General features: G+C 36.1%; 2 protein-coding genes across 2 annotated transcripts; both read right to left on the minus strand.

Annotated features, from left to right (window-relative positions):
• Positions 1 to 4434: 4434 nt before the first annotated feature.
• LOC133865947 (protein ALP1-like) lies at positions 4435 to 6392 on the minus strand. The gene has a single exon (XM_062302474.1). It carries the CDS (start codon positions 6307 to 6309, stop codon positions 4759 to 4761), a length of 1551 nt encoding a protein of 516 aa, XP_062158458.1. The 5' UTR covers positions 6310 to 6392; the 3' UTR covers positions 4435 to 4758.
• Positions 6393 to 14359: 7967 nt separating this feature from the next.
• LOC133866749 (peptidyl-prolyl cis-trans isomerase CYP57) lies at positions 14360 to 23201 on the minus strand. The gene is made up of 10 exons (XM_062303378.1): positions 22629 to 23201; positions 22157 to 22335; positions 21973 to 22071; positions 21663 to 21769; positions 21420 to 21537; positions 20842 to 21064; positions 19827 to 19866; positions 18432 to 18630; positions 17420 to 17557; positions 14360 to 14835 (listed from the first exon to the last, which is right to left on the minus strand). The coding sequence occupies exons 1-10, from the start codon at positions 22846 to 22848 to the stop codon at positions 14695 to 14697; spliced, it is 1464 nt and encodes a 487-aa protein (XP_062159362.1). The 5' UTR covers positions 22849 to 23201; the 3' UTR covers positions 14360 to 14694.
• Between the last annotated feature and the right edge of the window lie 871 nt (positions 23202 to 24072).

Below are 24072 nucleotides of genomic sequence, written 5' to 3' on the forward strand. Positions count from 1 at the left end.
CCAATAGCCGATGATGTCAACACCACACCCGCCAATTATGCAGCACATCACACTATGAAAGGAAAGAAAGAGGACCAAGAGATGTGCAATCAAATTGTTTGCAAGAAGAACGAAAATTAAATTAAATCTAAACCATTAAACAAACACCTTTCTTTTACGAAATGAAAAACAAAAACCAGAAAGAGGAAGGGTACAAGCAGCTGTCAACCTTTAATGGAATAACACGATGGGATGGGAAGGCTAGCTAGAATGATTTAATGGAATATTATCAATGAGTCCAATTATAGTCTAGTAGTAAACATGGAAGAAATCAATAATGAAATGAAATTCAGAGAGGGAGGAGGCTAGGAATACAAATATTTATGTAGTTCGATTTGTAATTTCATTTTATATGTTAAAGCCTCAAGTGTTAGTGCAATCAACGGCTCTTGAAGTATAAAAATGGAGAAATAATGAAAACTGTAGCCCATTAAGGCAAGGGGACCTAATCTAATTAAGTATTCATTATAAATAATCCAACCCCTCTTCCCCTAGTGTTTATAAACATGGTGATCATAATGCTCTGGCACAAAGCCAAGAAAACCAGCAAAAGCTCCAAAACCCCCCAAATTGCAGTTTGCCCCATTTGTAAATATGCAGTTCTCCTTATGATATCTTGCTCCTTATCAAACCAAATGTGCTTGATTGATTTCTTGCTTTCGTCCTCTTTAGTAACCATGTATATTTGCTGAAATTTCAGATTCAGGAATGCACTGGTGATCAAGAGAACAAGGTGTCGTGCAATACATATGTGTGTATTAAGATGATATTAAAAAAATTGAAAAGCCAAAAGGAGTTATGTTCCATCTCTGCTCCCATAAACAGGAACTGTTCATCTAAATAACAAATCCACTTTCCAAAATCAAGAATGCACAATTTGTTTTAAGAAAGGAGTAAGCAACACAAGTAGAGAGAAAAAGGCAAAGGAGAACTTTTTAACAGTAGAGAGAAATAAGCAACAGAGGCTACTCAAAACAACACAAATGAAAGAAATGCCACAAGATTTTCATGCATTGAACCAGGAAGATACAAACTGGGTTGGTACCAAACAGAGGCTACTCAAAGCAAACAAATAAAACTTAATCTAAGAAACCCATACAAAGAAATATCAACAAACTCATCAAGCTGCAAATGGGGATAAAAGAAAACCCATACCCCTTTGAACTAAACCCATTCATAGCCCCATCCCCCTTTGAACTGAACCCCAAGAACCCAAGCAACCGAGAGAGAGAGAGAGGGAGAGAGAGTGGTACCGAAGCAACGGTGGAGCTGGAACGCGCGAGCTGGAGTCTCCGTTGAAATCGCACGAAGTGAAGAAATCGCCCTCAGTGAAGAAATCGCACAAAGCAAAGCACACAGTGAGAAGAAGGCGCCAAAGAGAGCTGGAAAAGAAACTGGAAGGCGCGGAGGAAAGTGAAAGAAGCGGGAGAAAGGAAATAAAATGATATAAAATGAATGGCGTGAGAGCAGATGTGCGTTAGATTTAGAGAGACTTTCTGACAAGAGTTATTTTGTGGAAATTATGGCCAGCTCGATGCACGACAGGTTTTGAGGAATTTCTCTATTATTTGGTGAAATGTTTGAATTACCGACTTTGATGTGGATGCTCTTACAGTTTCGTGTTGTTAGAGCATTCCTAGCAGCTTCCCTTCCCTTCTTCTTCATTTTTCCCTATATCATTAAAGTATTATTTTGTTACTTTTACTTTAATTAAAAGTAAGAAAAGAAAGAGATAAAGTAAGAGAGAGATTATATTTTTAGAATAAACAATTGATTGGGATGTGAACAGTGCTTCCCAATGCATTGGGAAGCACTGTTCACTTCATAGGGAACAGATAATTGTAGGGAAGCTGCTGTGGGATGGTTTTTTTGACTTTCTTAAAATTTTTCCTAAAATTTAGAGAACAGATCCCTTGTAGGGAAGCTGCTAGTAATGTTCTTAGGTGGAACGATAATGGCGCGTCCCTCGACAACGAGGAGTCAACCTTTTGGATGACGTGCCTTGATCACAAGGCTGACAAGTGGTAGGAGACAAGGGGCTGAAAGTTCATTTTGAAATTTAAACAGCTATTTGTTAGATTTTTCACTAAATTTTGATTCACGCGTTGCGAACCTATAAAAAGGAGGCCAAGTGAAGGCCCCTTCTCACTCTCTCTCTCTCTCGGATTCTCCCTTCTATTTCTTTCTTCTCGAGTTTGTGCCCATAATTTCTTTTTTCTCTATCAATTTCATTTGGTTGGCCATGGCTCGCGGCGGCCTCCGCCTCCATGTTTATAGCACAACATGTCAGGTGATGTCCATCCTTCGTCTCACACCTATTCAATTGACCCCCAATGCCTGGAGGATCTTGATTGCTTCATGCGTAATTTGGCCAGAGCTTTTCAAAGAACATAACAACCAAAGAATTCTTATACATGTATTCATCAAAAGTGAATCACAGGGACGATTGGAGCTTTCACTGATGTCAGGATCAGAGATTGGTCACCATTCTCAGCAGGCACTCTAGCCACAAGAAGTGGAACACCAGATTTTTTTTCTTCTTTTTGTCGTCTTGGGCAGCAGCTTGGGATTCTTTGATTGGGAGAACGGAGATAGAGAGGGTCCAACGGGTTACTTTCCTCTTAACTGTTGGAGGGGGACACGCCCGTCACGCCCCTAAGGGAGATGCGCCTTTAGTTTACTTCTATTCTCGCCTAATCTCCCCTCCGGCTTTGACCCTTTCCCTCATTTTTTGGCAGCCACTCGAAAACCAACTCTTACCGCCATGTCAAGAGCAGGCGTGGACTTAGCGGTATCTACTATGATATTGATGGTTTGGATTTATTTTTAAAACTACAGAGTTTTAAAAGAAAGTGTTGCAGTTGGCATTAAATCATCACGTAAAAAGACTTAATTTTTTTTTTTCCAAGTGCATATATCACTAATTGCATTTTATTAACAATTCTTGTCACAATTGCCTTTGCATAAATAAGTTTTTTAAAATTAAAATTAATAAAATCCTACCTAACATCGACAATGTCACAAGACAGATCGCATTAACTAACCATATTATCAATTAAAAATGAAATGTTAGAAAAATTTAATTAGTAATTTCCCATTCCAAAAAGCGAGAAGATTGAAAATTTTTAATTAAAAAATAAAAAATATCAATATTTAAATAAAATACCATTTAATCAATATTTAGATATAAGAAAAATCCTCATTTAAACTTGTTGCCTTTAGGCCTTAAAATCTATCAAGCCGGCCCACCTTAAAAATTCACCTTTTGGCCGGAAGTAAGCGTAAATAATCAATTTTACATGTTTAGAATTTTTTTTATTCAAAACACTCTAATTATTTTCAAATTGTTTTTCAGATGCAATATTATTATAGTAAAAGCCACGTTATTGACGTATATATGATTCTTCTTGTCGCTTCACGGCCCTTCCACTTCATAGATTGTGGCATGGCACATGCCACCAATTTGAGGAGGTGAATTACAAATTAAACTATATAAGAAGGTGATTGGAGATTGAGAGCGACATGTTTGTGAATTCTTTGATCAGTGCACACATTATTATGACCTCCCTTAACTTTAGCTCCCCTAAAAAACAAAAGAGCCAAGTAATTCCTACTAAACACCATCTTTTATGGGTTAATGTCACTCTGTTGTGGCACAGGAAAGTTGCCTATTACTTTAGGCAGCCAAATGACAAGGCAATTGAGGGTGTCATCATTAATAATCTTGACTTGATATGCAGGGAGAGAGATTGAAGTAACCAGAATTGAACAATCGCTATATTCCAAAAATACACAGAAGCAGAGGTATATTTTGATTAGGGTTTGGCCTAGTGCCTTAAAAAAACTTAAAAGAGATTTTCTATAGTTTTATCAACAGTCTAGACTTAATTTCACTCTCTTTCTCATTGAAAACTTGAAATTAATTCTAAACCGTTGTAAAAAACTACAGAGAACATAAAATATATAGTGCAAGAATGATGTCCTACTAATTCAAACTTCTCCAAGGGCAGGGAAATGAAATCATACTATATGGTTCAAGAACATGCTACAAACATCTGTTACAGTCAGGAACACGTAAACTCAAACTTCCATGCCAGTTCTCTAACAATCTACCAAAGATTGGTTTCCCAATATTGTACAAGTTAATGCAAAAAACAACAACATTTCAACCTCTAGCTAAATGAACTTCTCTTTAAACTCCGAGCATCAAATCTACCAATGAAATCATGAAATACTCAGCATCGAACAAAAGACAAGGTCAAGGCACTCGAGATCAAATGGAGAAATTTTCCTACTTCCCAACCTACGCTCAGTAACATGCAATACAAATCACATCAAGAAGTAGTCATCTGCTAGCCATGAAGTTGCATATGTTTGAAATAGAAGTGAAAAGCATTGTCATCAAACTCAAAAGACCATATATAGGAAAAATATGAAGAAAAAAATAATCTTGCTATACATGGGGGTCGCAAAAGAATTGCCAAGTTGCTTAAAATCTATTCATTAGATCTTTTATTTGGTAATTGGAAGTATGGAACCTAGTTTAAGACATGTCTGTGAATCTGTGATGTTTCAAGTATAAATTAAGCCTACAAAGACTACAACCATCCCCGTTTGTGGAAGGGACAAACTATATATGCTTATATTGTACAACATAATGATGAATGACTTGTATAACACAACTAGGAGAATGAATGAGCAAAACACCAACTATTTTCACTACACAAAACGAGTGCCCCCGATTCCATGGTGCAAAATATTATGAGCAATGGCATCCCTAGCCTTCATGGAGCTTACCGATCTCAAAGGAACCTCGGGGACCATCTCATCATCGACAAGCTCAAGCTGCAGCCCCGGGTCAATTTCTTCATTCATCAACTCACAGATATTGTGCAAAACACAACAGGCTCCGAGCACCACAGGCAAGTCCTGGAGTTTGACCTCGGTCCTCTTTTGCAAGCAAGACCACCTCCCTTTCAATCTCCCAAACGCGTCCTTGGCGACCCTCTGGATCTCCCCAATCTTCTCATTGAACGCATTCTGCGGCCAAGTCAGGTTGGGATGCGTGTAAGGCACCAAAACCCAATCCATCAAAGGGTACCCTGAACTCCCGACAATCCACACGCCCTTGAGAAGCCCGCCGCTGGCCCTTTGGTGAAGCGCAGATTTCTCAAGCACCTGATCGTCAGGCATCGAACCAGGCCAACCAATACACACATCCGTGAACGACCCTCTTGGGTCCACAACTCCTTGAACCGTGATCGAGTACGACGTCTTCTGGTTCCGTTCCGTGTGGCGCCTGTTGAAATAAGCCGCCACGTTAATCTTGGGCGCAATGATGGGTATGTGCGTGGTATACATAGACCCCACCACATTGGGTATTCCCGAAATGGATTCGAATTCGTCTTTGATCTTCCTCAACGCGTTGTCGTCCGGCCACTGCAAGTATTTGGGCATTAGCACCGTCCGAATCGCGGAACAAACCTCGAGAACCAGCTTGTGGCAAGTGGATATGCCCAAGCCGAAGCGTTTGGAGACGAGGCGAAGTGGGTCACCGGTGGCCAACCTCCACAAACACACAGCCACCCTTTGGGTGACCGGAATCGCGTTGCGGAGAGTCGTGTCCTCTTTGGCGATGACCGAATTGAGCTCCTCGCAAATCATATCGAACGTCGCCCTCCCCATTCTGAAGGCTTTCTTGAAATCTTCCTCGGGATAGTCCGGGCTGTTGCACTCGTCCCACCAAGCTTTCGATCTGTCCTTGACCCACAATCTCCGGTGTCCACCCCCCCCACCTCCACCACCACCAACGTTGCCTCCGCGCTTCTCCGTTTTATCGGTCTTCTGGAGCCCATCGGAGGCAGAGTCCGCGACGGCCACTGCCACCGCACCGGCCATGAGGCGGGACTTCTTTCTGTTGGTCCTCTCCACTTCCTCGGCTTCGATGTAATAGTCTTGTAAATTGGAGTAGTACTCGCCCATGGCTTTTGTCTTATTCTTGTGGTTTGACTCGAACAACAGCTTCTCCTCCTCGGCTGCCCTGTCGAGCTCTTCTTGGTCGCGCTTTTCTTCCTCCTCAGACAACAACAAGGAGGTGAAAATACCTTTCAAATCTTTCTTCTTGTCGGGTTCTTTCTCGGCGTCACTGTCTCCGTCTTCCTCATCTTTCCTCTTCTGCCGCTTCCTCGCGTTGGTAATATCATTCATTTGGTAAAGCAAGCTGTAAAGATGGGGCAAGTCTTCTGGGGTTAGGACCGCAGGGAGTTTCATATAGACGATGATGAATACGAGAGAAAACGATGACGAAGGAGATAGGAAGCTTAGTCTTTGGCTTTCAGCTGTATGATTATATGTGTGAACTAAAGATTGAGCGATTAGACAAATGGGGATGTTTGAGACGAGTCGTCGAGTTCTTTTACATTATTTTCTTTACCGTTTTTTATTTTTTATCATCTGCGCACCGCTCCATTGTCCTTAATTTACACCCCATCCCCCTCCCCCGTTGAAAATCGTTGTTGACAAAGGATTGGACATTTTTCTTTTTCTTTTAACTCCCTCAATATTATATATTATTGACTAATCTTAATATCTTATAGGCTTATAGCCGGTCCAAAAAATTATTGCGTCAAAGACAATGCAGGCTCATGAGTGGCGATGGACCACCAACCCACCGAATGAAATCCAGTTATCATAGGAGCAGGAAAAAATCAACTGTACATGTGTGAACGCGGTTCTGGGGAAGTGTGAAGAATAGTATATGTGGGGAGGTGTTGAGTGCTGACGGTAGGTATGGACGGTGACTTGGGATAACGCGGTTTGGATTCTTGCAAGTCTGTTTTTTCAATGTTTCGTAAGGCATGTTTGGTAACTCAGGTATTTTATTATTTTTTTAATTTTTTTAATTTTAATTTTATTAAATTTTTTTTTTTTTTTTTTTTTTTTTTTTTTTTTTTTAAAAAAATTGTTTCAGGTTCTCTAAACCATTAAAATATAATTTTAAAAAAATAAATTTTTTTGTATTCATAATTTTGAATATAGTAAATAATAGTATAATGCAATTCAAAAAAATCACACACCCAAAGAAGCCCTTATATATCTAAATAAATTTTATGTAAGTTTTTCTAGTAATTTTGTCTAAATTTTTAACTATTTAAATAATATATGTGAGCTCAAATAATTTAGCTGCATTAATTTTAAAAAGAGAAAAAAAAATATATATAGGCTTAAGTATCTATTACTCATACAAGTTCTCTCACATTATCGTGACTAGGGGCTGAGCCACCTTATTACTTGGAAGGGTTTGGGCTTCAACCCCATATTTTCCAAAAAAAAAAAAATTAAAATTTTACCCTTAAATTTTTTATTTTTTTAGTTTTGCCTTCTTAATTTTTTTTTTTTTCAATTTTACCTCTTAAATGCTTGCTCCACCCCTAAAGTGTAACCATCCAAAATTTATGTTGCTCAAATTACTAATAATTTGAATAATAATAAAAAAAAAAAGTAGTTAGAACTTGCGCTCTCTATAATGGATTGCCGACTTGGGAAGAATGAAGGGTCTAATATCCCTATTCACTTTTTTTTTTTTTTTTTTTTTTTTTTTTTTTACTTAAAAAAAAATTAAATAAATTTATTTATTTATTTTGGAGGGTTCTGAGACAATTTACGGAAAGAGTAGCGTTGCCAAATTGAAGGGTGGGCCAGAAAGTGGATCTAGGTATCTAGAATCCCGGCGGGCGTTGATGTGCTGATTTGGATGGTCAGCGAAATGGGCAAAAACGCAAATTAAACGGTACATATATATGACCCTTGGGGCCTGTGGGGGAGCGGGGGAAAGGATCATCCAACACAAAATAAAAATACTTTTGACAATTTTGTTGGGAGTCTTTTTCTTCTGGTTATCTTTTTCCTTTTTGACCAAATTCTTAACTCCTCAACCGTTGTATTTATGATTACTTATACCTCAAATATTTTTCATTAAAAATAAAAGGAAAAAAATTGTAGAATTGGTCCTTATTGTCGGTATAATTTATAAATCATTTTCAGTGGTATTAAAAACAATTCAGAATTCCACGTAGAGTAGGTGAAAAATAACAATTTACTCACTAGACTCAGTTCATCTGTACAACTCATTAGAATCCGTTTGGTTACCACGTCAAAGTGTCAAACCCAATAAAAATGTGAATATATATATAAAGGGAGGAGCGGCTGCGTGCCACACTTTTTTTTAAAAAAAAATTTATTTTTTTAGCTTTATATATTTAATATATTTACATTTTCTTTTTTTTATTAAAGAGTGACACATGTAGCGCTTTTATTGGGCCTGAGATGGCAACCAAACAAATTGTGTTAACTTGTGGACGGAAATTAACTCAAGGAAGTAAATTGTCATTTTCACCTACCACATGAACCTCTAAACTATTTTTTATACCACAATAATTGATTTGCAAATTAGGCCAACCACACAGACCAATTTTTTGTCACAAAACACTTAATATAATTGGTTCCCTTAGTATTTTTTGTTTTTTGGTTTTTAAAAAAATATTTTTATGTAAAATAAATGTGAAAGTTGTTCGGAGTTGTTTTGAGTTGTTTGTTAATATTTTTATTTTGAAAATAGAAAGAAAAAAGGTGTTATCACTCGAAAATTAATTTTATCACCCCAGCCTTTTTTTTTTTTTTTTTTGGCATATTTACTAGTTTGTACAACATTACTCAAAACACAACACATGCATTGTAATTGAAGCATAAGGAAATAATAATTAAAAAAGACTAACGATGAGTATCTTTGATGGTTTACCTTAAGTGTTCAAACATATATAAGAGGAGATTGAATAAAATATGGAAGACTTGACTTTCATGGTCATCGATCGAATATGTTTTCTCTTCCATTTAGACGAGGAAATTGCAAGTTTTTGACTAGTTTTTGGTGGAGTTTGATGGATATGAATATGATCTTCTTTTATTCTTTTTTTAAAAAAATACAAAGGGTTTTCCATCTAATAGCTCATTACCAAGAAATTAAATTTCTCTCAGCTTTATAAATACTTACAAATAAATGATATTTAGCTTTTTTTAATGATGTAATTAAGATAGAGAAAGGAAAATAAATTTATTTTGTTTTCTAGCCCTTCTACCATTTACGGCTAAACCAATTGAGATTCATAACTAACTTGAGTTGATTTTAGTGTTAGAGTTAGATTTAGAAAATTTTCTGTAACCCACGTATAAGACTGAACGTGTGTTAATTAAGCATGTAAGAATCACATTTTTTTTTTTTTATTAATGTTATTAAAAAAAACATGTGAGAAACACACGGTGTTAAAACAACGTGTGCTTCTCACATGTCATTGGACATAGGTCAATCTTAGATATGGTTTGTATGAAATTTCTTACAAATCGGTTTGTAGAAAATTTTTGTCCATACTTTATTAATTAAAACAATACATTTAGGCTATTATAAGGTTTTATTGTAAAGATAGCAAGCTTATAAAAATAAAATGAAACTATTTTCATCTGTTTTTTTAACCAAAAAAAAAAAAAAAAAAATAGAACCCTTTTATTTTTGTGAAGAAATCCCTTTCAATATATTAAAAGAGATCAAACTGATCAAATGTGCAGGGTTACAAAGAATCCCTAATACACCAAGTCAGAGATACTGCGGTGAGAGTTTCCTCTACCCAGGTCAAATAGACGAAGACCATAACAAAATACAGCTTCTCAAAAACCTAGACAAACAGAAAGATACCTCTATGTTAACATATATCTCTGCTAGATCTAGGAGAGGGCTTTTGTAGACCAGGTTTTGATCTTAAACAAACAACACAGCAGCCGCATTAACAACAACCAAACACAAACAAAGAAAAAGAAAAAACTACAAATGCACAAGCTGTACCATTTCCTCCACTTCCCCATTTTGCTCGACGGTTTGCAGACTCCAGAAAATCCGGAAACCGCTCTAGGAAGATCGCCCTGATTACCCCTAAAGACACACCCGAAAATAGCACCTGAATCATCGTTACAGCATTGCTGAAACCGATGAATCAAAAACGCCGAAACCCCTTTCGCTCTAAATCGTCGTTTAAGAGGAAATCCCTAGACCGGCACTGCTGCAAACAACCACGAAAAAACAAACAGAGCGAGAGATTTCGTCTCCAACATGGCCATCCAAACCAGCAGCAGCAGATCAAAACCTCCTATTCAAAATCAAAATTCTCAAGTCGGAATATCCATGGAAGAAACCAAAATCTCAGATCAAAATGATTTCATCACTGGCGTGGCCATACAAAACAGCAACGGTTGATCCCGAACTCCTTGTAGAAATCATACACCGTGCGCCACGAATCGGGAGAAAAAACCCGTCTTTACACCCTACCAAACGAAAAACCACATCTCCATCCCTGATCAGGTCGAGACAAAAAAAACCCTTCAGTTGTCGACAACCCCCAAAAGGAGAAGGAAAATTATTTATAAACAACAAATCTACCACAACCTACTGGGGAGGAGGGAAACGGAAGGCTCCCCTCCTCCATTTTCACACTTAAAAGAGGTTTTTTTTCTGAAAAGAGGAAAAAATCGCCTTGGGGAGAGAGAGGGGTAGGCTCGTTATTCCGATCATTAAAAAAAAAAAAAAAAAAAAAAGGAACTATTTTTACATATGTATCACAACAATCAATTTTTATTACTATTAAAAAAAAAAATCAAAACCAAAAATATTTTGTCAAATACACTACTCCAAGATAGTAAAAATCAGATTTTAAATTAATAAAGACTTCTAAAAAAAAATTAAGGATTAATTTTTACTTTTGTCATAATAATCAACTAATAGCATTTTTGGAATGATCAAAATTATGGATTAAGATTATTTCAAATTATTTGTCTAAACTTGAGAGTATTTAAAAAGGTAATTGTGAGAGACAACTTATAAAATTTACTTGGCCAGATAAAATTTAGACTATCCAACTATTTATTCGGTTAAATAAATTTCATAAATAATTTTTTCCAATCACAACTTTTAATTTTCTCGAATTTAAAAAAATAATTTGAGAGCATTTAATAAAAGGCAAGGGAGGACGCTCGTGAGTCGTGATACTCCCTTACACGGCCCCTTCCTCGAGGTTACAAAATTCAACAATATAGGCTACTTTTTTGACCCTTCGTGAAACATGGCAAGTTAAAAAAAAAAAAAAAAAAAAAAAACTTATAAAAAAGAAAGAAAAAGAAAAAGTCAACAAAGGACGGTAAAAAAACAGAAAGAAAGAATGAGGATTGAGGAGAAAAGAAAGCAGCAGAAAATCCCATTGATGAAGCCCGTTCATATCCAAGTCTCGAGAGAAAAGGATGAAGCATGTGCTGGCATGGGTGGATATCCTTCACCCATTGATTTCGATTTCCCCAATAGATTTTTTACCAGTTTTCTTGGTAAATTCCTTTAGCCTGCAATGTTGTACCACTTCAAAGTTGTTAACGTGTTACAAAAGCCAAAAATAAACTCGGAATTGAGCTACAAATATATATATATATATATATTTAAATAAGCAATTTGGTTGGTACGTCTCGAATTGACCCCCAAGAGACTGGGTCCATCGACAAAGTTACACAACAAAAATTGAGTTGTACGTCCGTGTCAATTCGAATGAAAGAAAAACGTGCAATACTGCAATTTGGGTTTCAAGATAGATCACCAATTCAATGAAACGAGGCTTATTAGACCATCTCTACCATATGTTTAGCCCATATACGACAAAAATTATGTAGGATCTGAATGTACTATGCTTTTTTTTTTTTAAAAAAATCTGTCTGTCGTTTCTTGCATCGAACGGATTATAAAATGATACTGATTAAAAAGTGGCAGGTTGTTGAGGCATAAAAAAATACAGTTTTTTTTTTTTTTTTAAAAGCTTTTCTACAATATTAAACGCAAGAACTTGATGAAAATATACTCAATTCTCATTAGTAACGTGTCACCTTTTTAATATATATTATATTTTAGGGTTAAACACCTTTTTAACCCCTGAGTTTTGATTAACTTTATTTTTTAATTCATGAGTTTTAATTCCCATCACTAATGATACTTCAGTTTTGGGAAATGACTGAATTAGTACCTCAGTTAAGTTTTCAGTCAAAAAACTAATGGTCTACCACGTGTCAACATCTGAGGTTGACAAGTGGCACAATATAAAAAATAATTAAAAATTGAAAAAACAAAAAAAACAAGGGGGTGGCTCGGCCATCCCCTTGGCTGGTCTAGGGTGCCCGAACCACCCCTTGAAAAAAAATAAAAAATAAAAAAATTCATGATCGTTTTTGGTCCTTGGGGGTGGCTGGACCACCTCCATGGTGGCCAAGGAGCCACCCCCTTGTTTTTTTTTTTTTTTTCAATTTTTTTTTAATTTTTAAATATTTTTAATTTTTTTATATAGTGCCACATGTGGCGCGTCATTAGTTTTTGGATAAAAAACTTGACTGAGGTATTAATTCGGTCATTTTTCAAAACTGAAGTATCATTTGTGATGCGAATTGAAATTTAGAGACTAAAAAATAAAGTTTTTAAAATTTAAGAATTAGAGGTGTATTTAACCCTATTTTTCTATGCCGTTATATTAAAAAAAAAAAAAAATCTGCATTAAATTCTCGTAATTTAAGAATTTATATTTTCTTGAATCCTTGTCCAATTACGTTCAAACCGCTTGTCTTCTAGTTATTTGAAACACTTTATTTTTTTTTTTTTAAAAAAATAAAATAAAATAAAAATTGGATGAGCTACTTTTCAACTTCTTTTAGGTCGGCCAAAAAGCATCAAGTGATTCAAGTTGTCATAGCGAAATCAAAAGCCTTTTGTGCATGGAGAAGCCCAAAGGTGTTAAGGTCTTCACAAGTATGACAACTATTGACAAGTTGGCAGTCAACATGGACCATGTGCTTCTCCTGGGATGGTGTTGGTCAGGATGCGTTGTCACGCTGACACAATAATTCCTTTATTCATAATAATAATAATAAAAAAAATTGCAAAAGGTCCAAACAAAATTAATCCTTGTTGTCAAAGACAAACACAAACACAGAAAGAGAAATGCTCTTGTGCTCTAACCCTCAAACATCAATTCGTAGGTCAACCCAAACGCAATTTCTTAATTTCGTGGGGTTGGCCAAGATTCACGCTTGCTTGGGCCAGGCCTTCCAATTTTCCCGCATCGCTCAAAAATCTCTTCAACATAACAAAAGTCAAACTGCCACGACACCAACTCCTCAGCTCCGTTAGAGCATGGACATTATTTTCTTCTAAATTAGGTTGTTGAAACTTATTCTAATCCGGTTCGTAAAAATGCCACGTGTTTCATGTGAAAAATATATAATTTTTAAATAGTACGGACAAAGTTAAAATAAATTTTATTTAAAAAACATGTCGCTTCTTACTTTATTCTTGATATTTTATAAACACGTTTTTTATATACAAAATAGACACATGACATTTTTATAGATTAAGTTGAAAGAAGTTATTCTAACCCAGTTTGAAGGATCTCTTTGTCTTAAAAGCATATTTAATGAGCTCGTTAAACCCCATTTTTTTGCTATAGTTTAGCTAGTTCCCATTTTAGCTCCATTGGATTTTTTTTAATCACTGTAGTTCAATATCTTGATTATGTTAGGGATAGTGCCATAAATCCCAGTTATTTCTGTAAGACATTTTGATTTGATATAAATAAAGCTGTTTGTTCACTAATATATTTATTAAGAATTGGACATATAATCTATTTCCATGCTTTTATACACATATGACTGTCTTTTACCATATGCATGTAAATGATCCTTAAATTACATTGACTATGATATATAGTGAGACCATCAACTTAGACGATAAACCTTGTAGTTTAAAACATTATGTTAACACATTCCATTGGATAAGATTGTAACACACATCAATCATGATGATCTATCTTAATCGTATAAGATGTTGACTTTGCATTGTCGTGTTGGCCAAAATTGTTACGCAATTCTTACATTTGTGGGGTTGGCCAAAATCCAAATACATTCACACCGCCAGAACAAAATCTAATTGCAAGCCAGGCCTTCCTATCTTAATAGTATCCTCTTCATTCAAATGAAATGACTAAAATTTATTTTCTAATCAAAATTTAAAGTTCGTACATCTAACAATATAAAGTCAATGTAAACCAATCTTTTAATTTTAATTTTTTAATAAATATGAAAACACCATTATATGCACAAACTTTAAATCTTAACCATGAAATTGATAAAATTGAGAAGATCCCAGTCCTTCAATTTTGCCTGCTCTTAATTATCTTTCAAAACAAAAACAAAAACATAAAAAACAAAATTAAATGCATATATTTTTAAAAATTGCCTGAAGAATAAGGTGATCAATACCAGAGAAAACGAGGGACGTGGCACAAGCTTGCATTTTTTTTTTTTTTGGGGGAGGGGGGTGTGGTTCTCCCTGTCTCCTAAGATAAAAAAAAATAAAAATGAAACTATACGAGATAGGCATCAGTGCATCGGAAGCTTCCCTGATCTTTTCCCGCATGACTAAAAAAATCTGTACAACCTTGTAGCACTCAAATTACATAACAAAGTCAAACTGCCTCGTCACCTCCATCAGTCTAAAATATTCACAAGCCTGCGTAGTCGGAAAATATGAGATCAAGTAAGAGATCTGCCAGCCCATTCCCGGTCTCGTCGCTTTTGCTTGGCTACCATCCGGTTGAACTTCTCTTTTCCCTTCTCCAAAAGAGGGTCATGCACTACGTAGTCATTCGGGTCATTACTGCGAGACATGCGGTCCTGCATAAAATGGTTCACCAAAAAATTGAACCGCTTGGTAATTAAGGGGGTAATTTGCCAACTAAGAACAAAAATCAAACCGTGCCAAACATCTTTCAAGTTGGGGAAGGGTCTATTTTGCTAACTACAAGTAATCAACCACTTTAAAATCCGCTGAAGTTATCTAAGGTTTGCGTAAAATGGTTTCTAAGGGAAAACATTTTTTGAAGAAAATCATCGATTTTCAATTGTTTGGTCGGTACGAAAATATTTGCCCACTGTAAATGAAAACCAACCTGAAACAACTCAAAATGATCAAACGACGCCAAATACCACAGCCAACAGGGGCAATCATGAGGGGTAGGGGGTTACGATGGAGCAGGGAGGATGGCAGGCTACAGTCAGAAAAGGGTGGCACCAGGGTTGAGGATAATGATGTTTCATTGCGGGAGTGGAGGTCACCGTAGGAGGAAGGTTGGGTGATAGGATCATATGGAGGAGGTTGAGGATAGTGTTAGTGGGTTCATAGAAGTTATATTGTACTGCAAGTAGTGGGTTAGTAAAAGTTATAATGTTAGTGGGATATCTTAGTGTTAGTAACTGTTGATAGTGGGTGTATATATATATATATAGAGTAATTCTAAATGTCATATAAGTGTCCATAAAAAAATGAAGTGGCTTTTAGAAGCCATATCATTTTTTTTTGGACACTTGATGGACACTTATATGACATTAGAATTAGTCATATATATATATATATGTTATTTGATAGGGGAGTGGTGAAGAAAGTTTGTATTTGTATTGTGGTACTCTCCAGCCTTAAGTGTCCGTTTGGATTTGCGATTTCAAAAAGTGCGATTTAAAAATAGCGATTTTAAAATGTGCGATTTGAAAAATTGATTTTTGAAAATGCAATTAAGCGTTTGACAAAATCGCAGTTTGACCTTGAAAATCGCAACTTAAACTTTAAAATTATGTCTTTTCAAAAAAGTACCATCTTGTCTGCGATTTGAAAAACAGTTTTATGTGTTTTCAAATCGCAATTTTTTAAAAACGCAACTCCCAAATGATTCATATTCTGCAATTTGGGTTAAAATCACACCTTTTGTCAATGAAATCGCAATCCCACACACACCCTAAGTGGAGATTATCAGTTTATTTATGTTATATTCCATACACTCTAATTGGGACCTAACATTGGTATCAGAGCATGACTACGACAAAGGAAAGAGCAGAAAAACTTGAAGCCGACATGAGCGGAGTGAGGGAAGAACTAAACCAACTGGAAACGGGTGCCAGCTTCTCCATTGAGCGCATGCAGCTGATGGAAGGCGCCCTAAGAAAAATTATTGAGCTTTTGATGAACTAGAGAGGGCTCTCGGGACGGCCATTTTCATACTTCAATGATCCAAAATGCTACTCCAGGACACACTCAGTAGGACACCAAGAAGGTGAGGTGTGGCAACAAGGCGTCAAGGACGTGACAATGGACCCACCTGGTCCTCATGGAGTAAAGCATGCCGACTGCTTGCTCAACCTTGGTGACAGTATACCTCCAGCAGGGAGTACCCACAAGGGTAGTCCTGCGGTGCAGCATGTTCTTGAACGTGGGATTGCTACCAAGGACTTCACTTCCTATGGTAGTCATCGTGGCTTTAAGAGAATTCATTGCATTTGTGGCTTAGGAATTAAAAAAAAAATGGTGGAGAAAATTCATGTATTTTTCAAAACTAGAGCACGAGTTTTTTTTTCTGAAGGGGAGGCAAATTATAGGATCATGTGGAGGTTGAGGGGAGTTGGTGTTAGTGGGTTAATAGAAGTTATATTGTACTGCAAGTAGTTGTAACCGTCAGCAACAATATTAGCAACTTTCTTTTCTTTTTTTCTTTTTTTTAATTATAAGTAACAATATTAATAACTGTTATTAGTACATTTATAATATGTGTGTTATTAGAATACGGGAAAGGTGAAGAAAGTTTGTGTTTGTATTGTGGTATTCCTCCAGCCCCAAGTGGAGATTTGTATTGTGGTTACTCCCACCCGAAGTAGTTTATTTTTGTTGTATTCCATACACTCTGACTGGGACCTAACATGACAGGGTAGGGGGATGGCCGCCGAGAGGCGGAGGATGGTGGTGCTGGGGGTAGGGACAATTAGGTTCCTCTACGAGGATGGATGGTGCTACAACTTAGGGAGAGGGCGATGGGGGAGAGAGGGGGAGACAAGTTTCGGAAAATGGCTTATGCTTCTTCAGAGGCGTAAGCATTTTCCTCCCTGTAGTGGCAAATTTGCTATTAACTAGGAAATTATTTTCTTTTGACTAGTATTTTTTGTATGTACCAAACACCAAAAAATGAAGAAAATATTTTCTAAAAAATGTCTTACCAAAACAAACACAACCTAATTTCAATAATTACTTCCATGCTCAGACTCTGTATTGTTTCTAATCTGAGACCATGTTTTTTGGAATGCCTCCACAAGATAGGTGCTCAAATGCTATTGACAAAGAAATGGAATGATCTCATTTTTTCTACATGGTTTCTGAAACCCTTTGAACAGTTGAAAAGAATTCACAATGGAGATGGCATATAAATAGTAAGCTTACCTTGCCAGGTTCAGGACCAAACTTCAATCTAACTGCTTTCCAGTCAGATAATTCATCATTGCCATCTCCAGATCCACTACCTGAGACCATGGGTTTTCCAGACATGGTGACCTTAAACTTCTCAAGTTTTGCTAGAACCTAATAGTGACAAAACAAGAAACCAGTTAGAAAATTATGTAAACATATAACTACATAAGGGGAATATAAAGAATTACACAAGTTAAAGTTTTCTGAGTCCTATAGATGCAGAGAACACAGTCCCAAATTCCATATAAGAAGATATTTCTGACCCAGCCCCTCCATCTTTCCCCACTTTCCTTTACTCTTTTTCTAAATCACAGCCAGAGGTTAAATTCCACAATTTAATAAAAGTAAACTATGGTCAACAGAAAATATGTTACAGTTCATATAGCTCCTAAGAGTACAAGGAAAAAATTTGTAACCCGAAATTATTAATGTTATGAATGATTGTCCTAACATTCAATATTTCTTTTCCTTCTTCCATGATCTCAGAAATCAAACAGCGTGCTCAAATATGGCAAGTTTATTTCTATTTTCTAATTTCCAAAGACTTGGGATAAAAAAAAAAAAAAGGGGGTTCAAATTTAAATTTAACAACTCGTTCATCCATTGATGGCATGCGTTTCCTAGGGGAAATGTCTCAGACATAAAGTGATATGCTCTCCAAGCGTGAAACAGAATGGTATTAGTCTAAATGTTGATGACATCTTAGTGACATCCAAATCATTATTTGGGTTTCCTTGAAATTTCCAGCCTCTTTCCCTTCACATGCAAACTTTTTAGAAGACGTTTCTCACACTTGATTCCAAGTTTGAGCACTATAGGCAATATTTGATTAGTGGTTTTGTCTCTATTAGTCATTTGTAGGTCATTATTTCCTATCACTTACATATTCCAATGGTCCACTTGCTTTTGCCAAAAGGGAAGGACCTAGGGAATAAGATGAGATAAGAGAGACGAAATAAATAAGAACCACTAACTCATAACTTACTTCATCTTCACGTCCTTGCATTCTGCGCCTTTTCTGTTTTTGCAACTGCCTTCCTCGTTCAGCTTCACCCAACAGCTGTAAGTCCGAATCCGTATTAGCCATTCGTTCTGCTCTGGCTTCTGATCCGATTCCCTTTTTCTTCAAAGACAGCTTTTCTATCCTTGGTTGATCATCATCATCAATGCTTTCAGTGTTAGGCCTGGTGAGAAGAAAATGAAATTATATTTCAAAATTAAACATATTCGAAAACTTTTATCTTGTCCACAAAGTTGTAGAAAATATAGGATAAGGGCCAAGAGGAGGAGGTTTTCATCTTTCAATGACTCATTTGACAAGTACTAATGCAGTTTGCTTTTGTTGATTGAATTTTTCAAAAGACAATAATATGGCAGGCTTGCAGGTTAGCTGCATGCATATGAAGCAAGCATCATATCTAATTGTTTGCTGTCATTTGTGCAACATAGTATCCACAGGACCCTATGTCAGCACTGTGTGGTATGCAAAGAAAAAAAAGAAATAAAGAAACGAACAAATGGTTTAGGCCTTTCCTAGAAATTATAATGCTGAAAGGGAGTTTCTTTGCTGAAAAGAAAAGGACTTTATGTCCACTCCTACTATACAAGCAAAGAATTACACCATTCCCCCACCCTGGCAATTGAACCTTGATGACTAATCAAGAGGCAACCTCTCTTAGCCCCTATCAGCAGTTAGTGATTGACTGTCACATATTACACACTCCTGCAAACTTCTATTTCCTGAATCGATAATTTATCATCATTCATGCAACTAAGAATATGAAATGGGTCTTTAATAAGTACAGAAAGGTACCATCTAGCAAGAAAAATCTATGCCTTGCAGTGAATTTTCCTACATTTTTTTTTGATAAGTAAGAAGTGAATTTTTCTACATATCATGTTTTAAGAGTTCAATTGACACCAAGAGGGGATGTATTTGTAATGGATCTTTCATTCCATTCACATATCCACCTAATAACGAGATTAAAATTAAAAATGCGGCTTGCTGCTTAATATTTAAGACTTTAACAGCCATATATGGCTTGGTGAATGTGCTCTTTTCTGTAATTTTTGTTCTTCCAAGCAACATTAAATCTACTTGTCCCATAGAGTCCTCTTACTTCTCAGTTTGTTTTTCTTTTGGCGGATGCCACCAGATTGACGATGCCTTCACTTTCAGATATGACATGTTCAAATCAAAGATCTTAGACATGCAACTGAAGCTCCGTACCAAACTATGTCCATGCAAACCTTGTTGAAAACCTTATTGCTTCCCCTGTCTATGTTAATTTAACAATGTAAATAAATGTGCACATGCAAATTGCAGCCAAGCACCTTGGGGAATAGCTAACATATATATAAAAATACATATACAGTCTACCTTGATGTAGATATTTCTTTGCGTTTTGGATTAGAATTCCCTGCATGTACAGATAATAAGGCAACTTGTGTCAGTAATTAAGGCCATTATGAAGAACAAAAAATAATTTGGAAAAGGAAGGAGGGAGCAAAAGACAATGGCAATAGATATCAAACCTATTTAACTTACATCACTAAATAACAATGTCATTTTCAAGGTTTTGATGTTGACAAATATCCCCCCTTCACTAAGCATAGTTGTTACATTTGTTGGTTGAAACTCCCACAATCAATTTTTGACTAATGTATTTTGATTTCTAAATGGCTTTATCGTGCAATGTGCATAGGTAGTGATTCCAGTGAAGAAGCTAATTGGCCACCAACCAAGATATTTTGTTTCTTCTTTTTTAAGCATTTTCTTGGATCATTTAAAATCTAGATAGTGATCTCTTACAAGACCCTCTTCTACATCTCCCATGTACTTGGGGCCCCGCCTCTTCTACATCAAGAATAGTAAAATAGTAAAATAGTAAAATAGCAAAACAAGACAAATTATTTGTTGACATGCATCTCCAGTTTACATATATCTAAACCACAATTGTAGGAAAATATAATATTTTTAAAAAGCTTGCCATTTCAATATACTTTGCTGTGTGTGTACAATTTTGCAACAACAGGAGTTTTCCACGCTGGTTTTCATTATCACAAGGAGAAAATACTTTTGAAGATAGGGAGGTATTTAATTTTAACAACCATGCAAAAGGTAAACTAGCCATTTTTTTTTTTTTTTTATATGTATATTCGCTAGGCAGCAAGTTAGCTTTCTTATGCAAGGTTTACTCTACTGTATTTCGACTCATTGAAATTCTTTGAGATCTTTTTAGAAGAAGTATGACAGCTCGATGCCTATGATGATGGAACCACAAGTACAAGGTATGCTTTCATATACATTTCCATGTTGAATAAATAAAAAAAGACTGCTATGCAAGCATCCACAGTTTGGAAAATTTACTGAGTTACTAAGATGATTAAGATACCATTGCGCAATTTTGGCTTAGATGGGATATCTGCCAACTCCTTCCGTCTTCTGAGTATTTGTAGACGCATTCGTTCATCAAAGTTGGCCTCATCATCATCACTATAATCAAGGGAATTAGAAAATTCAGCTTCTGAATCTTTCTGTGACTCATCTTTCTTTGAGCTTAGAGCTTCTCTTACAGATAACTGCACATCCCTTGCTGTTTTGACATCAGAAGAGTTCTGCATTCAAAAAGCGCTGTTAGAGATATGTCGTGTTGATCGTCAAACTGTTTTTGGTATAGACATAATGCATAATGTTCATCATTTGTTTTTCAGAATAGTATGAATTTCACAAGTGAAATTACTGTTTAAGAAGACTGTGCTTGCACTAAGCCAAACAAAGCCTCAATGAAATCAACTGAAACAGATACATGACGATTTTTTTTCTTTCTTTTTCTCTCTTTTGTTTTTGATAAGAATGACACAGATGAAAATTTCAAATAACTGAAAACTCCATAGCAGGTAACCTCAGATTGAATCCAGCTTCTAAAAACAGATAGTGGATCTTTACCAATTCATTACTTGGAATTTCTACCTTTAAAAGACGAGGATCATCCAATACATCATGACTGCTCTTGATCTTTTGCTTTACAGCCACCAATTCTTTCTCCTCTTCTTCAGCTTCTTCTCCAAATGAAAGCAAGTTCAGCTTTCTGCATTATTGATATATAATATGTGCATAATCAGGCAAGAAAAGTGATAGCACAATTCAACATGTAAATCTTTGTATTCCATACACAGAAGATAGAATTACACTGGGTCAGAGAAAAAAACTCACTTCACAGCCTTTGTCTTTGTATCTTTCTTGTCAGTATCAGTTGTGGATTTGATCAAAGCCTTTTGAGTTGCTCTTGGAACAATATCATCAAAAGGGTTCCATAACACCTAAAGCAGGGATTTTAAGAAGAATGCTGGCTCATCAAACTCTCTATACACACAATAAGTTTATAACTAAATGAGCAAAGAAAAGAGTACATCATGGAAGCAGACGCCGGCAGGAAAGCATAAGAAAAACATAGACAGTTTCAAACACCGAAAGATAAGGACAAGTAATACCAAGATCAACGCATTGTTTGTCTACGACCTACCTCAACTGAGATAATCTTGGGTGGATCCAATGGCCGGTCATTCTTATCAGCTTCAATCTCACCCAATCTCGTAAGATTATATATCGAATCCCCAGTCACCTGAAACCCATGAACGAGTTCAAAAATTCATCCATGAATATTCAAAATGTCTGGCAAAGGGTTTGTGAAATGAAGTCATAATCACCTTCCCAAAAATAGTATTCTTCCGGTCAAGCCACTCGCAGTGGTCCAACGATATAAAGAACTGACTCCCATTCGAATTTGGTGAGCCAGCATTAGCACACGCAACCAAGCCCCTGTGTTTGAACCTTAATCGCGAATGAAACTCGTCGGCAAAAGCACCCCCATAAATAGATTCACCACCTGGAAATTTTGACAAGCACTGATGTCCATAAACAGCACTGAACATTACAATGTCCACTATACTCTACAGCTGGTGGTGTATTGTAAGAATTGACGAATTTAATCTATCCCAAATGACTTTTTCCGAAATTGAACAAATCTGAAGAGCTTAATTTATTTATATTTTTCCGTAACAATTGGTATTCAAATCTATGTTCTATAGACAGAAACTGTAAGGGGATAAAACTTAATTTAGAACGTATTCTCTGATCTTTAGAGGCCGCAGAAAACCTGAATTGGGAGGGAGTACGTACCGTTGCCAGTACCGGTGGGATCGCCAGCCTGAACGAGGAAGCCCTTGATGATGCGGTGGAAGATGGTGTTCTGGTAGTAGCCTTCGAGGCAGAGCTGGACGAAGTTGCGGACGGCCTTCGGGGCCTCTTTGGGCCACAGCTCGATGTCCAGCGGCCCGTGCGTGGTATTCAACACCACCTTGCCCTTCGTCGGTGGCTCCAACACGTATATCGTCGACATCTCTTCCCTTCCAGAAGCTTCTCCTCGCTCTTCTCTATGCTTTTCTCGCTCTCCAGTCTCCACCCAACGCCTCCGCTCGGCCCGATTGCTGTTTGTTTCCAACCAAGCCTAAGACACGTTTGGCCGGGAGGAATAGATAAAAAATGGAATAGCTACCCCATCGAATCCAGTCTAGTGTTACTAACAATTTGGGTGTTTGATTTATTAAAATTTGAATTTAATTATAATTTACTGCATAAATTTCATGGCAAATACATTTTTATCAGTTTGATTCAACAATTTTATTTTCATCTATTTAAATTTTAATTTGTATCTATGAGACTGAAAATGAAGCTGGTACCAAGGGAAGCTAATAATGTGGCTCATTGTTTGGCCAAAGTTGTTTTGTCACAAATGCTAGATAAAATCTGAATAGAGGAATGTCCATTTATTCAGGATTGTGTACTAAGAAGACTAGCTTTATCAATAATATTCATCATTTTTCTTAAAAAAAAATAAAAAATGAAGCTAGTACATTTGTCTATAAATTGACAAAAGTTCACGTCAATACACTTCAAAAATTAACACGTGCCACTACGGCTTGTTAAAAATATCCAAAAAAAAAAAAAAACTAGAAAACTAAAATTATTATATATATATATATATATATATATATATATATATATATATATATATATATATATATATATATATATATATAAATAAGAAATAAAGAAAAAAATAAAAAAAATCATCTTAGGGTTTGGCTCTTGGAGTGGCTGAACAACTCACGAGAGTTATGGGGTAGTTTGGCTACACCCAATAAGAAATTTTTTTTTTATTATTATTTTTTTCTAATAAGAAAAACGTTTAATTGTTGTGGGTGACTACCCACCCACAGAAGAGCCAGGCCACCTCCGGATTCTACTGTGGGTGGCCACCCAAAACAATTCAACATTTATTATATTTTTTAAAGGTTGAAGGGTTAAAATAAAATATAATTTTTTTTTCTCGAAAACGTTGTCTATTTCTCGCCACTTTTGGGTTCTATTGTGGGTGACCACTCACAATAATTCAACATTTTAATTTTTTTTTTTTAAAGGTTGAAGGGTTATAATAAAATAAAATAATTTTTTTTAAAAAAAAAGAAAAACGTTGTCTATTTTTTAAATAATAGATATTTCTCTCATTTTTTTTAGATAAATGAGTATTCCTCTTCGTAAGGGAATAATTATTTCTATGGGA

This window comes from Alnus glutinosa, chromosome 4 (genome assembly GCF_958979055.1).
Source record: "Alnus glutinosa chromosome 4, dhAlnGlut1.1, whole genome shotgun sequence".
In the NCBI taxonomy this organism is placed as follows: domain Eukaryota; kingdom Viridiplantae; phylum Streptophyta; class Magnoliopsida; order Fagales; family Betulaceae; genus Alnus; species Alnus glutinosa.

Bases quoted from the DNA above. Each gene is read 5' to 3' on its own strand.
- LOC133866749 (XM_062303378.1), bottom strand. From the start codon at position 22,848: ATGTCGACGATATACGTGTTGGAGCCACCGACGAAGGGCAAGGTGGTG. The intron at 22,336-22,628 runs GTACGTACTCCC...CAAAATTTCCAG, and splicing joins TCCCACCGGTACTGGCAACG to GTGGTGAATCTATTTATGGG. The intron at 14,836-17,419 runs GTAAGCTTACTA...CATTTTATGCAG, and splicing joins TTGGTCCTGAACCTGGCAAG to GACCGCATGTCTCGCAGTAA.
- LOC133865947 (XM_062302474.1), bottom strand. From the start codon at position 6,309: ATGAAACTCCCTGCGGTCCTAACCCCAGAAGACTTGCCCCATCTTTAC.